Source organism: Callospermophilus lateralis, chromosome 7 (genome assembly GCF_048772815.1).
Source record: "Callospermophilus lateralis isolate mCalLat2 chromosome 7, mCalLat2.hap1, whole genome shotgun sequence".
In the NCBI taxonomy this organism is placed as follows: domain Eukaryota; kingdom Metazoa; phylum Chordata; class Mammalia; order Rodentia; family Sciuridae; genus Callospermophilus; species Callospermophilus lateralis.
The window spans coordinates 138432595-138448001 of record NC_135311.1 but is presented as its reverse complement, the minus strand read 5'-3'; the positions used below and the strand labels follow the sequence as shown (position 1 = coordinate 138448001).

Sequence of the window (15407 nt, the reverse complement as noted above, 5' to 3'; positions counted from 1 at the left end):
AGATAGATAGATAGATAGATAGATAGATAGTGAATGACTAAAAGTATTGTAAAGAACCGCTTGACAAATGCTCCTTTAGCAATGTACTTCCACATATTCTTGGAAAGGTCAAGAAAGGAAGACTTCCTGTCATTGTGTAACATGTGCAAGAAGAATGTACAACATTTCCCAAACTCATTTTCTCAAAACTAGTTTTTCTTAGGGAGAAATCCACAGAAACAGGGTGCCATGATCCCATAAATGGGGAAAACAGCAGGTGATTTTCATATTAAGATGTTTCCTTAACTGCAGGGCTTCTCGAGTCACTGATTGTCCCAGGACTGGGGATATAGCTCAGTTGGTAGAGTGCTTACCTTGCACGCCCAAGGCCCTAGGTTCAATCCTCAGCTCTACCCCCCCCCCAAAAAAGGAACATCCCATCTTATACAGGGTGAGAAAGGCTGGCATTGACACTAAATGCAGCAACTGGTATTTGGACAAGGAAGGACCACATATTAAATGTGTTAACATGTTATATCAAGAGAAAAGGAGCTGGGTGTGGTGGCACATTCCTGTTATCCCAGAGACTCAGGAGGCAAAGGCAAGACTGCAAGTTAAAGGCCAGCCTCAGTAACTTACTGAGGTCCAAAGCAACTTAGCAAGAGGCTGTCTCAAAATAAAAAGGGTCAAAATGATGATGCTCAGTGGCAACAGCTTCCCTGGGTTAAATCCCTACTCCTCAGGGCAGGGGGTGGGGGGGGTGGGGGCTGGCAATGACTTCCCTTATTTTTATCACAATGTAATAATTATCTGAATGAGTTTAAACACATCTGTTCCTTTCTCAGGATTTAGAAGTAAACAGGCCCTTAGTGAACAATGTTGGAAGCATTCTTACTGTCCAATATCTAAATACTGATAGGACAACCTACATGAGATTAAATCTCCATAGCAAAACTCCAACTTCTCTAAAACCTTCACCTTTGTTTCTGTTCTTGTTTCTCTGTTTATTTGCAGTGCTGGGGATCCATCTCAGGTCCTCATGCATGCTAGGCAAGTGTTCTATCACTGAGTACCAGTGATAGAGTACTCTACCACTAAACCTCCAACTTTGAAAAATTCGATGTCACATACATATCTTCTTTGTTGAACTTCAACCAAGAAATCATAGCTGTGAATACAGGTTTGTCTGTGTAAATTCTGATACTGGTTATCTTTTGAAAATCAAAACTAATTCCAATAGTACCAAAATATAGTTTGGAACTTTTTGTGAAGTTCAGACAGCTACAGCACCCATTAAAATGACAGTGGCAGGTTAATGACATAACATAGTTAAGTCCTTCAATCCCTGTCTTGGAAAAACATTAGACTGAGTGACCTATTAATTAAATCTATGCAACTGTTGTCACTACTTAGCAGTGTAAGTAATTCAAACAAAATGACTTTCACTGTTTTATGGCTCCTATATGAAAAATGTCTTCACTGGTGTCCAACACATTCTGAAACACTCACTTCCAAGCATCTCATTTAAAAGCTGGGTCTGCCTCCTTGAGCAAAGCCATAAGCTTCAAAACTCTCAGGGGTCAAAATTTATTTTCTAGAAAACCATGCAGGTTAGTTAAACTACATGTATTATCGCTTATTAGTGAGCCTGAAGCTCAATTATTTGGAAAAGGAGGTCAAGGGGAACAATAAACCTTGGTCAGGCCAGGCACGGTGGCACGCGCCTGTGATCCCACTAGATTGAAAGGCTGAGGCAGGAGGACTGAGTTCAAAGGCTGCCTCAGCACTCAGTGCGACCCTGTCTCTAAATAAAATACAAAATAGGGCTGGGAATGTGGCTCAGTGGTCGAGTGCTCTCGAGTTCACAATCCCATGTACCCACCCCACCCAAAAAATAACAATAAATAAATAAATCAATCTTGATCAGGAGGCCATTAAAAATAACTTTCTAGCTTCTGGTCAATGTTGTTCCCATGTAAAACTGTGATTTCAAGCACCTTCAGGTTTATTCAAGTTTGCCATGTATGTTTTTCATTCTGCAGGGTCATCACAGCCCAATTTGTAGTTGAAGATGAAAAGCAAGGATGGATCCAAAAAGACAAAAAATACTAAGCATAGAATTAAATGAGAGAGCAAGCAGCATGAGGAAAACAAGGGAAGAATTTATAAACACACAACCAGGACAGGAAGCCAAGTCAATAAAGACACAAGCAAGAAAGTGGCTCCCATGTTCACTTACTTAGTTTCCCTAGCCCAAACTACTGTCTGCTTGCCTAGTTCAAGGCCTCCTCACCATAACGCAGGGTTTACCTTCTCTCCACACTGTGGTTAACCTCTCCCACAAGCACCCTGGCAACTCAAGGGATCCTTACCTCCTGGCCTGTAGACCACATCGTCCTCAGTGATGTAGGATGTTATCTCTCCTGTATCTGTCCTTTCATAACGAGATTTTTTTTTTGGTGGTTTCTTTTTGTTCTTCTTTGTGGACTCCTCTGTGGTGGCACTATTGTTGTCATTGTCCTCATCTTCACTGTGATCACTCTCAGCATAATTTTTGGCTCCTCCTTCCAAGGTACAGCTCCTGCGTGGCCTTGAATTCTCACTCTCTCTTGCTTTGTCTCTTTTTTCTCTCTCTCGGTCCCGATCTCGGTCCCGGTCCTTGTCTTTGTCTTTGTCTTTGTCTTTGTCTGCTGTCATGATTCTCCACGTGCCTTCTTCTGTCCTCTCACGGCTAGGCCTCCGTGAAAGGTAGACAGTAAGCCTGGGCTTCAGTCTTCTGAATTTCTCACTCAATTCCAGGGAAAATCCAACCACTCCAACAACCCCGACGTTTCAAAAATGCTACCAGAGTGGGGGGGAAAGAGGGAGAAATTGGTTTTACTTTAATGTTTCCTCTTATTTCCTTTTTAAAATAATGCTTTGTTTAACAGATCTCTCAGTCATGCTTTAGATCTAACTCTTCCCACAGGCCATCATTAGGAACTAGAACAAGTGACATGCAGTTTCAACATACAGCTTCTGGGCTCAACTAGCAAGTGGTCAGGGGATTTCTACCATCAAGAGTAAAAACTGTCTGTACATATATGAGTAAACTATATTTCTGTACACCAACTGTTTTCTCCTTTTTAAGGAAAATGTAAAGTATACCCCAGTGGTCAATATATAACAGGAATAATTTCCAAAGGAACTTCATAACCCACAATATAAAGAAGGAAAGAACATGCAATAAAAATTATTTCCACCTGAAAAAATAATAATTTGGACAGCTGTGGGGAACATTCCAGGATGTCACATAGTGTACTATCTTCTGAAGACTCAGCCTACTACTCCAAATTTCCAGAGCTCCTTACAAGAATAAACACAACATCTGGCTCAAATGAAAACGACAGCTTCAAAACAAGGGCCTTTCAACTACCTTTAATTATATCTTACACATTTTCTCAGTTATGTCCCAGAAAATTGGTTTCTCAAAAGATTTATTATTTCTGCCTTAACAAAACTAACTGCTTCTAAAAACAACCTTCTAGCTTTAGGGACTATTATGTGGTTTTCACATTCTTCCAAATTTCCACTATTAATTGCTTCCCCAATAAATTCCTCTAGAACTAAACCTAACAAGAAAAGTCTGAAGTTTTTAAGGGCCTGCAATGAGAACAGAGAATCCCCAAGTCCCAACTCAACATAATTCTTATAAAAGTTGTATTATAAGTTAAAAAATACTTTTTGTTTACAAGTCAGTTTGAGACTCCTAAAAAACCAATAATCTATCTTGTATAATTTCCCACCATCTTCCCTGATAGCCTATCTCATTTTTTCAACAATCTTTATTAACAATATCTAGATGCCACGTGTTCAGAACTAAGAAGAGCTTGGGATTCTTGTGCTCAATGCTCAAATGCAAAGAAAGGAGGCAAGTGATCAATCTGAGAACCATCTGTTTCTCATGCCATGAAGGCCAGATAGGAAACACCACACGCAAACAAAAGATCAATCCTGTTTATTTATACAACAACAGAAATCCATTTGCCTTAGATGCAGAGAAATTCTCTTTGATCATGCCAAAACCATAAAAATTATCAGAGACTTGCCAAAATTCATGGATCAAATCTGATATCAGATAAGACCTACCCATAAGCAAGTCAAACACCCTTAAAAATTCAGAATAAAACAATGTTAATCAGCACCTTTGGATGGTATCAAGGAAGGGGCAGTCACACCGACCAACTATAAGCAGGTCAAAAGACCAGAAGCATGCAGTACAAACCAGATCACTTCTTTCCACTTATAAGTCTCAGACAGGCCTTCAGTTTCCTAGGCATATTCCATTGCCCAAATGAAGCATCTGCTAAACAGACAGGCAGGCCACTGGTATTAGCAATTTAAAATACACAAAGAGACATATTATTTTTTTTTTCCATCAGGCTTAAGTTTAGAACATGAACAACTCAATCACACAAGAAAAATAACTACCAGATTGATTCATCCATATTACTCTTTGACATTCTAAACCTATCAAAGTCTACCAGGAGCCCAAAAAGGATGAGAATTGTAAACTGAAAGCTCCTCTAAGTTGCAGTTCAGAATGGAAATACTTCTCATAGGTTTAAAAAAAAAGATCATTCTCCCTAGGATTAACAAGACAACCATTCCAGAAAATTCTACTTAAAAATGTTATTTTAGCACTCAGAGAAGAAAAAATAATAAATCCAATTGAACATTAAATATTATTCATTATAGAAAGTATATATCAATTTCTATTCACAAAGAAAAGAGTTCTTTTTGCCAAAAGTGAGCAAGAAAGTTAAAAAATTCAAATTTGGAAGAAGAATGTGGGTTTTACATTCTTCTAAATTTCCACAATTAATGGAGAAGACACTCACAAAATGAAATCCAGCATATGGGTTAATATAAGATCACTGTTTCTGTTTATATAAATGTTGGCTATATTTATACAATAGACATATAAATTCATATTTAATATATATTCTTTTTCTTATTGGGGGGTTACTGGCAATTGAATTAATTTACCACTGGGGTAATTTACCACTGAGGTATACCCCAGTTCTCTTTTTATTTTCAGACAGGATCTCACAAAGTTGCTGAGGCTGTCCTTGAACTTGCAATTGTCCTACCTCAGCCTCCTGAGTCACTGAGATCACAGGCCTGCAACCACCACACCCAGTTATATTATGTTATTTATGTATAAATTTACAATGTGTAATAAAGATGCATTTATATAGTCAAGTTTCAGATAATTAAGAACATGGGTAATACAAAGCCAAAGTCAATCCAATTACCTCTTTTACTGGTTCTAAAATATAGCTCATTAGAGATATATTTTTTTTCTCCTCTGCACTTAACATATTAATCAAATTTTTTCCAAGCCTCAGTATACAGTGATTCATAATATTGCTATCTTTGAAAAAAAAAAAAAGAGAGACCCACAGAGGAACCAGATGATACCAAGGACAGCTGTGGCTTCTACTTGATGATAATGATCTACAGGGTAGCAATACAAAAACAGCCATCATTATAGCAACCTAAGGTTTATGAAGCAGATCCCTAATTTGATTCTTTCAACAACTCTGTAATGTGACTTGGACAGAAGCTGTCATCTCCACTTTACAGACTACAAAACAGCTCGCCTGCACAAGGCCACACAACCAATGAGCAAGGCAGGATTCTACAGCAGCTCTTACAATGTGAATCCTAGGGCTGCTGGGGATCCAACCCTTCACAGGCACCCTCTTTCCTACATGTTAACATATGCTGATAATTCACAAACACATATTTGGGAAACACACTCACTCTGCCTTACTTCTTTCCCCTATAAAATGATGTTTTTATTCAGTAAGAAAAGCCAAAAATATGAAGATGTATCCATCTCCTAGTGAAGCAGGAAACACAGTATAACATACTTTAAATAAGAATAAAAGGAGGGGCTGGGGATGTGGCTCAAGTGGTGGCGCGCTCGCCTGGCATGCGTGCGGCCCGGGTTCGATCCTCAGCACCACATACAGACAAAGATGTTGTGTCCGCCAAATACTAAAAAATAATATTAATATTCTCTCTCTCTCTCCCTCTCTCTCATTAAAAAAAAAAGAATAAAAGGAAAGCAATCCATAATTTAGAACACAACTCAGATTCACGAGTGTCATGCATTTATTGAACAAATGTCCAGTGAATGCTTACTATGTGCTATTTACTGCTCTTGGTGTTAGGAAACAATAGAGAAACACAAGAAAATCTCTGACTTCATAGAGTTTATATTCCAGGGAGTGAATAGAGGCCATAAACAAAAAAGATCCACACACCTGTGTCAAAGGTTTAATTTTAATTTGATTTATAAAGCCATGAGACTAAATGAGATGGATTACCAAGAAATAAATGAAATAAAATTTCTGATAAAATTTTTAGCACTCACAAAAACATTTATTCTTCATGTTTGAGTAGGACTATACATAATACAAATTCATAAATTATACATTTCCAAAAGCAGTACTCCAGGGTTCACTGAAATAAAAAGGACATTCCTTTTACTAGTTTCCTGATTACCAAACTAAACTATGTGATTTTATCTTAACTGATAAAATTTAGCCAGCTGACTTAATTTAGTTTTAATCTAACCAGGGTCAAGGCCTTCAACAGTCAATGATGCAGCTTTATTTTGGGTTAGTTCAACCTCTACAAACATCTTTTTACCTCTTCAAAATGAAGAAAGAAACACCTCACATACTTCTCAAAACCAAGACAAAGTACCAAAACTTTTAGGCATGCTCAATTCAAACCTCATTTAAGGAAACCACTTCCTGTCACTACTGAAGCTGTCCCAGAAAATGTGGCCCTATGATAGAAATGGACTGGGAAGGCAAAATCCAAGGTCTAAACACTGCCATGTGCTGTGTGCTTTAGGTAAATCACTCTACCTATCTTGAGTCACAGTTGCACTGCTGTAAAATAAGACAACACCTGGTTAACTTCATAAGGCTACTGCTAAGAATTAAGTATGCCATGTGTACATGCACTTACAAATTGCAAACTGCTTCACAAATGCAAACTCTAGGTAATATATACTTACTTTAGCCATGACTTCTGATCTGCCACAGATGGTAACAGTCAATAGCACACTGTGCTATGCAAGAAAGAAAGGTTGCCAAAACATCTCTATCTGCAGGAAACTTATCTTTCCCATTACAGGATTAAGAAATGAATCATGCAGAATTAATTGTGAATGAAGTAAAAATTCAAAAATAACTTCTTTTAGATCATGTTTAAAATTCACTTATCAAAAAAAGTTTGACCCTCCCTCCCTCTTGAGCTTTTGGTCCCTGAGTTCTAATCATCTCAGTTCATCAAGCCAGCTTCTCTGAAGGACACTTGGCTTCTACACAAAATACAGTGAGTGAAATCTGATCAATTATTCATCATTCCCCATAGCAAGAAATCTTTGCATTTTCCAAATGCCTAACCACACACGAGGCATCTTGCTCAGCTCTGCAGCCCACCAAACACATCCTGATCATCTTTAGCGCTTGCCCAGTGCTCTATACTCACGTGCCTATTTCAAGTCATCATTCTCTCTCCAGATTCATATAACTGCTTTTAAGGAGTTCCTGTGATTGCACAACTTTCCTTCTGCCTTCATCCCAATCTGTCCTCCAGAGCAGCCATCCAACAAATGCCCCCGCCACTTTTGTTTTGTTTTTTATTTTGGAGAGGGGAAGGGTAACAGCTTTATTGAGATATAATTCATATACCAAACAATCAACCAATTAAGGCATACAATTCAAAGCCCACCATTCCTTTTCAAAGATTACAGGTTAAGTCTTGACCACCCTGTCACCTCTCTAGCCTCACCTTCCCCCTACTGTTGTCACCTTTATCCCTCCTATAGGCTAACACCTCCAGATACTCCTTGGGTGCCTAGAATCCACACTCCCTTTAGCCTAACTTCTGTTCACCAGCAGTCTCAGAACTTCTGCTATCCAGATCCAGAAAGCCTTCCAGGTCCACCCAAAGCCCAGCCTCTCATTCAGCCCCATCCTGCCTATACTACAATCCCCACAGATCCCACCACTGCTACCAACTGTCACTTCTCTACCCACTGCAAATCCATAAAGACAAGGACACCTATCACATCATGTTCTATAAAACAACTCCCACAGAAAAAAATCTCTCCCTGTCTCAAATCCAATTCAAAGCCCTCCTGCTCATTTTCATGACCATTCAGCATTGGCAAGGGGGCTGACCACACCTCTTCTGGAAAGTCTTCCTGACATAGTCCTCTCCTGGGTCTAACCACTCCTCTGCCTCCTGTACTGAGAAAGCCAATCTAGGAGCTCTGTCAGGTACAGTCTGGAGCCCTCTTCTCATCCTCTACTTTTTCCTGGTCAATCTCATGGGCATCTATCAGCCCTCAGATACCACCCAAAACACAGGTGATCCACAAAGTACTGGTTTGCCAAACTTCTTGTGCTCCAGATACATGTGAAAATCTGCTGAAAACTTTTTTTTAAAATACCACCTCCCCAGGCCAGTTTTCTCAGGGTCTGTCAACTCCCAATTTTCCGGGAAATTTACAAATATTCACTCACAATCTCAGAAGTTCGCCTGCTTACGAAATTTTTCTTTAAAGGGTACAATATAGGGCTGGGGTTGTGGCTCAGCGGTAGAGCACTTGCCTAGCACACTTGAGACACTGGATTCGATCCTCAGCACCACATAAAAATAAAATAAAGGTTATTGTGTCCACCTAAAAGTAAACAAATATTAAATAGATAAATAAAGTGTGCAATATGGGAGACCATATCTATTAGATAACAGAAAAGACATCAGCCTAAGCATCCTAAGAACTGCCATATCACCATAAATCATCTATGATCACCAGACTGACGTCATCCCCACATACCTTCCAATACCGGTCTCTTACAAAGTTTCCTTTTAAAACTTTGAGTAAGGTGCAGCAGTATACACCTGTAATCCCAGCCATTTAGGAGGCTGAGGCAGGAGGATCACAAATTCAAGGCCAGCTAGAGCAATTTAGCTAGATCCTGTTTCAAAATAAAAAGGGCTGAGGTGGCTGGGATTGCGGCTCAGTGGCAGAGTCGCCTATCATGGGCGGGACAACATAAAAATAAAGACATTGTGTTGTGTCCATCTACACCTAAAAAAATAAATATATATATATTAAAAAAGGGGGGCTGGGGATGCAGTTCAGGGATAAAGCATCCACAGGTTCAATCTCCATTACTCCCCCCCCAAAAAAAGAGCTTGAGTCCCCCAAAAGCACTTCTCACCCTTCACCCTCAAAATTGTCTACATTCTCCTATGCTTGTATACTCCTTACTTTTCTAACAAATCTGTTTGTCTCTGGCATGTTTTAAAATTCCTTTCTTCTGGGTTTGACAAGGACCCCCAATGTCATGAGTTAAGGCCCCACTCTCTAGGCCCTCCTCAGAGCCACTTCAATGATAGTCTCTTCAAATCCAGTTCTACAGACCCCACAATTCAGGGTACTTTCATCAAAAGGCTAATGGCATTATGTCAATCCCCACCTCCAATACTTTAGTGATTTTCTCCCTAGATAATTACCCAAATCCTTCCAATGCTCTGCAAGGCCTTTATCTCACACTCCTCTCCTGCATTATCTGCTAAGCCAGCCCCCGCAATGCTTGCTCAGGTCTCTGAACAGTCCCTGAGTCTTCTGTGCATACTTGGCCTGCTGTGTCCCTGCTCTCCTTCTCTCCTCGCCTATGTACCTCGTACCTCTTTTCCTTCAGGTCATGGCTCAACAGCAGCTTCTTCAGGATAGCCATTCTCATCCAGATTACAATGTTAGACTCCCTTCAAAGCACATTCGCCGTCTGTACCTTTTACATTTATTTCTGTGACTTGATTAACTTTTCTCTCCACCTCAAGCTAGAAATTTCACGAGGAATAAGCCCTTGGCCATCTTGCCCTCTCCTGTATTTCACATCCTAATAGCACACAAAGACAAGGAATCTTCCACATCCTAACAGCACACAAAGACAAAGAATCTTCCTTTTCTCCCTCTCACACATTAGCTAAATCAATAAAAATGGCATCATGGTGAGACTTTAATTTGGGAAAGAAAATATTTCATTAATTACTAAAGTGGTACTTGAGTCGGATCATAAACCATGACTAAGACAAGGAGAAGCAAAGAAAGGGAGAAAGCCATTTGGTGGGAGGAACTTCAGCACTCATTTAGACAGCTATCCTGAAAGGGTGGGGTAGGGAGTAAGTTTAGTAGAGAAGATAGAATGGATAATGGAAGTGCCTAAAATCATAAAGCTCTGACACTCACTGGGCCCATAATACACACTAAACACTCTGCACATTAGCTCACTTCATCTCCACCACAAGGGTGACAATATAATTTATCATCTAAAATAACACATCTGAGAGTGAAAGACACAGTAACAGGAAAAACATGCAAACCAAACCAGACCATATTATTTCCCCAACTATAACCCCTATTCTGTAGGTACTGCTATTATGTGCACGTTACCAACACAAGAGTAAAACAGAGAGAGGCTGAGCAGTTTAACCAAACTCACACAGCTAATGTGTTACATTTAGTTTATGAACTAAAACTGCTGACTCCCGAACCAAGACCTCATGCATGCTAGAAAAGTGTTCTACCACTGAGCTACATCTCCAAATACAAGAGCCCGTGCTCTTAAGGATAAGTACAAGTTACCCAACACAAGGCTAAGCAAACATGATGTGGCAGGTTCCTGGGTTCAATCCCCAGCATGGGATGGAGAGAGGGCTTGGTATCACTGCAAACAACATTGCAACCCACTATCTCTGAGGTCTAAGTAAGGAGCTGACGCATCTCCAGTGCTTCCACCTTGTCACTTCTGCACTGACAAAAAGCAGCAGCTCACCCTGTGGGTCTTGCCTACCAGAGACAGCTACAGCCAGTATACCACAGAAAGTCAAGGAGGCATTCTACAGCTGGGGAACTTGCTTTCAAGGATAAATCAATTTTCTTTTCCTCATCTCTTTCATATCAACATGCCTGGGAAAGAAAATATAATGACTTTTGCTCTGGAAAAGGAAATGTCACTCAACACTTGTACGCACTGCTTAAGAAATAAGGCATTCTTTCAACAGCAACCTGCTGTGCAGAACACATCAAAACATGCCTGGAACAACTGAGTAAGGTGCATAAGGTGCAAAGTGACGATGAAATGTGGAGTCAGCAGACCTGCAGGCCCATGTGGAAATAAAGTGTTGTTATCTGAAACTTAACGTGGTACTGAGAGTAGTCTGTTCATGCTTAAAGTCCTTCCACTTGACGAAATCCAACCACAGAAGCAAATGACTTCAAGAACCTCTGCATTCTTGGTTCTTGAATTCTCTACATTTATGGTTTTGTGAATATTCAAACACAATCAATCCTGTTTATATATTTATTCTCAGAACACATGCCTTATGGAAGGAGCCTGAACAGCTATGATGGGACACAAGTCAAATTCAGAAAGCAGCCTTTGTGGTAGCAGAGCAGGAGGCACAGAGTGAACACTCTCACCCTAAATAGCTTAGAGTTAGAAGGGGCACTTGCTAGTCTCCAGAGGCCTTGGGAGAAACTGAGAACCAAGATGGGGGACCCTGACAACTGCAAAAGCTCACTTCTTTCCATAAGATATAATAATAACATTGAAACACTGGAGAGAGTAGAAAAGTACCCAGTACAGCAAAACTCTAGGTTATAATTAACAACCAAATTAAATTAAATGAACAATATATTATCTTTATTATTTGAAGAAAGAATCCCCAAAGATAAGGTTGCTCCAGATTTCCAGTAAAAATTAAAAGTCCTGCCTTTCAAGAAAATACACACCCATTCATATAAGCAATTACTTTCCTATATTGTGGCAGGGAGGGGGGTCCTGAAGATTGAGCCCAGGGGTGCTTTACTGATCTACATCCCCAGCCCTCTCACACCTCAGACAGGGTCTTCCTGGTTACCCAGGCAGGCCCTGAACCTGCAATCCTCCACCCCAGCTGGAATTACAGGAGTGCACCACCTCACCCAGCTCCTTCCTATATTTTTAAATGCAAACAAACCTTCTGACAATAATATGCAGATTCTTATAATCCTATACTTGGTCTATAATTATGTCTCCTCTATTCAGTTAAGGAAAACTCACTGCTCACTCTAAACAAAGGCTTCACAACTGTGGTACATTTAACAATTAGGACCAGAAATTTTCTTGTTGTGGGAGACTGTGCTGTAAATTATAGGAGGTTTGGAAGCATTTCTGGCCTCACACAAGTTGATTCTGGGAGCACAATACACTCTGTCCCAATTAAACACACAAACTGTCTTCAGATATGGCCAATATATCCTCTTAGAAGCAAATATGCTCACAGCTGAAAACCACAATTTTAAACAAGTTATTTTTTAAAGGGTTAAGCATCTGTGTTGCTTTTTTTCAAAATTATGGCTAATATGGAATCCATGAAACTAACACTATTACAAAAACTATAATGTGCCATGTTCTTTGTTCTCTGAAATAAACTGGATTAATTCAAGCATGGCCTGAAACAGTAATTACACAGATGTTTGAAGCTGAATTAAGAAAACAGAAGCAAATATACCAAGAATCCTGGTGTTGATTTGCAAGCTTTGAAGATTACAAAAAGCAATACTAGGTGACCTGCCTTGCTCACAAGGCCAAGAGAAGATTTCTACTGTGCACAACTAAAGAGAAACCTGTGTCCACAATACCAAGAGCAAGGGATAAATGCCTGTAAACCCAAGTCTCTGGCATAAAACAGAAAAAGGATTCCTAAACTTACCTAACCCAGAGCAAGGCAGTAAACAGGAAATGAAAAGCAGAATAAATATAAACACCAAGCAGATAGATAAATAAAATGTGGCAAATTCACACAACAGAATATTGTTCAGTGACAAGAAAGGAAGTACTGATACATATCACAACATGGATGAACCTGAAAAACATGCTGTTTTAAAAATCGGTCACAAAAGCCCACATACTGTGTGACTCCATTTACATTAAACGTTCAAAGAAGGAAAATCCGTAGGAACAAAAAGCAGATTCATTGTTTAGATCTAGAATTTGGGGGAAGGGGTAATTGGGGTTTTCTGCCATGGTTATGGGGTTTCTTTTAGGGTTAATAAAACAGCTTAGGATGATAGCTGCCAGTTATCTGTGAACATAGCCACCTTTTAAAGCTGTAAATGTATAGTTGATTAAACACATAAACTCTTATTTCATGTAATGCCAAGAATGAAAGAGAACCATTTTTGGACTACATTAATCTTTAATATGCAAGAATTTCTGGTCAGGCTTACTACCTCTGCATACCATGTTTAAAAGTAGATAAGGTGGACAGAGTTTCTTTCAGTTTGCAGAGCTCTAAGATTCAAAGCAATCTGTAACCATGGCACATAAGCTGTCAACATTTAATGAAAGGAAATGACAGGGTAAATTTTTTTATACTTAATACAACTACACTTTACACATACGAAAAAAATCAAAAAGCATTCAAAATGTACTTCTAATCCATGAGTATAAATTATATCAAGGGAAAAATGGAATCATAAAACTCACCAGAGCAGTCCTTCTAAATACTTAGAATTTCTCTAACTCTTAGATGAAAGAGAAAAGCAGAAGCTTTAGCCAAAACTCAATTTGCCATTTTCTATGAGGCATTCTAACTGGGTGTGATTCTAAATTGACCCAATTTATTAACCCTGCCAGTGTTGTTAACCTGATGTCATTCAAGAAGAAAAGCAGAAAGGCCACTGGAACTATTCAATTCCAGATGTAATGTAATGTGGCAGAAAATACAGATGTGAGGGCAGGCCCAGGGCTCGGATAGAGCACAACACCTAGAGGTTGTAGCTGTAACACTCATCATCAAATAAATATCACCCTGCAAAGCAGATTTTCTGTCAATTTCACCATTATTTCAGCATACCATATTCAACACATATACTAGGTGCTGAGCACTGCCCAAGAAGTTTTAGATATATGCATGTCCAGAACACAAGCCTAACCTCAGAACCTGCAGTGTAAGGGGAGGCAAAAGGCAACAAGTAAGTAAACGTATATACAATATAACCATGGGTGACAATGCTATGGAGAAAAATAAAGCTAAGTACAATTATGAAAGGTCATTAATGTACTTAAGACAATTACTGACAAGGGGGTCACTTGACCTAAAAGTGCAAGTTATGTGGTAATGGGGGAAAGGCATTCTGGGCAGAAAGAAAAGTGCAAAGGCTGAGGCAGAAGTGGGCCTGGCATACCCAGGCAGAGGCAAGGTGCCAAGTTGGATTAAGCAGTGAGATGAAGACGGCAGCTGGAGATGGAAAGGTAGATGGGTGGCATCTACTCAAATAACAGAAAAGTTGTGGCAGTTTTGCCTACAAGGAAACCCCTCCCGGCAGCCAGTAGGAGGGAGGTGGTCAGCAGTAGTCATATTGTGAATACATCTGGGGGAGAAGGCCATCAGATGTGTTAGGAGAATAGAGTCAGGGAAGATTTGGTCTGACCAACTAGAAAAGCAGAGCTGCCAATGACTGATCTCAGGAAGAGAGGGAAAACTCAGAACTGTGTGGAATATGTTAAGTTTGAGAGGCCTAAAAGGAATACAAGCATGGGTCCAGAGGTCAGACAGCGCCAGGCCAGGTAGAGACCCAGAAGTCCTCAGCATAGAAGCAGGACCAATAACCATAAAGTCAGTCAGTATCAAAACACACTGCCAGAGAAGAAGCAGTTCAGATAGAAACACATGCTCAAAAACAAGCAAGATGCTGTGGGTCAGACACAGTGTGTGAACTGCAGATGAAGCTGCACTGACAGGATGACAAGAAGACTTCTCAGGTAGCCTGAGATGGAAACAATGCACCATCAGCTTCACAGAGAAGTCTTCTATATATCTAACAAGTGCCCAAGGACAACTTCCATATTAATGCTGCTACCAAATGCTAGGTTTAATAAAACCCAGGCAGCCCAGGTCCTGGCTGGTTTCCACTAGAAGAAAATAACATAGGATGGGAACACCTCCCCCTGCCGTTTCCCAGGGAAATACACAAGCTGTCCAAATGAAAGATTCTGTCACAGTAAAAGAACTGAGGAAAACACGGAATGATCCTCACATCTTGCAAATTAATGGAACAGTACTACTGGATTTTAAACACAGCTTTCTTTTTTTTTTTAATATTTATTTTCTAGTTGTAGTTGGACACAATACCTCTATTTTTTAAAATTTATTTATTTTTATGTGGTGCTGAGGATCGAACCCAGGGCCTCACATGTGCTAGGCGAGCACTCTACCACTGAGCCACATCCCCTAGTTTGTATTTTTTTAGAGACAAAGTCTCATTCAGTTGTTTAGCACTTCACTTTTGCTGAGGCTGGCTT

The 15407-nt window shown here is 39.8% G+C and overlaps 1 protein-coding gene across 4 annotated transcripts in view; it reads right to left on the bottom strand.

The window, feature by feature from the left end:
* Positions 1-15407, bottom strand: part of Rere (arginine-glutamic acid dipeptide repeats) — a 395515-nt gene that overhangs the window by 254372 nt on the left and 125736 nt on the right. For all 4 annotated transcript variants that reach the window (XM_076861360.2, XM_076861359.2, XM_076861361.2 and 1 more), the window contains exon 2: positions 2352-2820. In XM_076861360.2, coding sequence (XP_076717475.1) covers positions 2352-2676 — 325 coding nt within the window. In that variant the 5' untranslated portion in view covers positions 2677-2820. The remainder of the gene's footprint in view (positions 1-2351; positions 2821-15407) is intronic.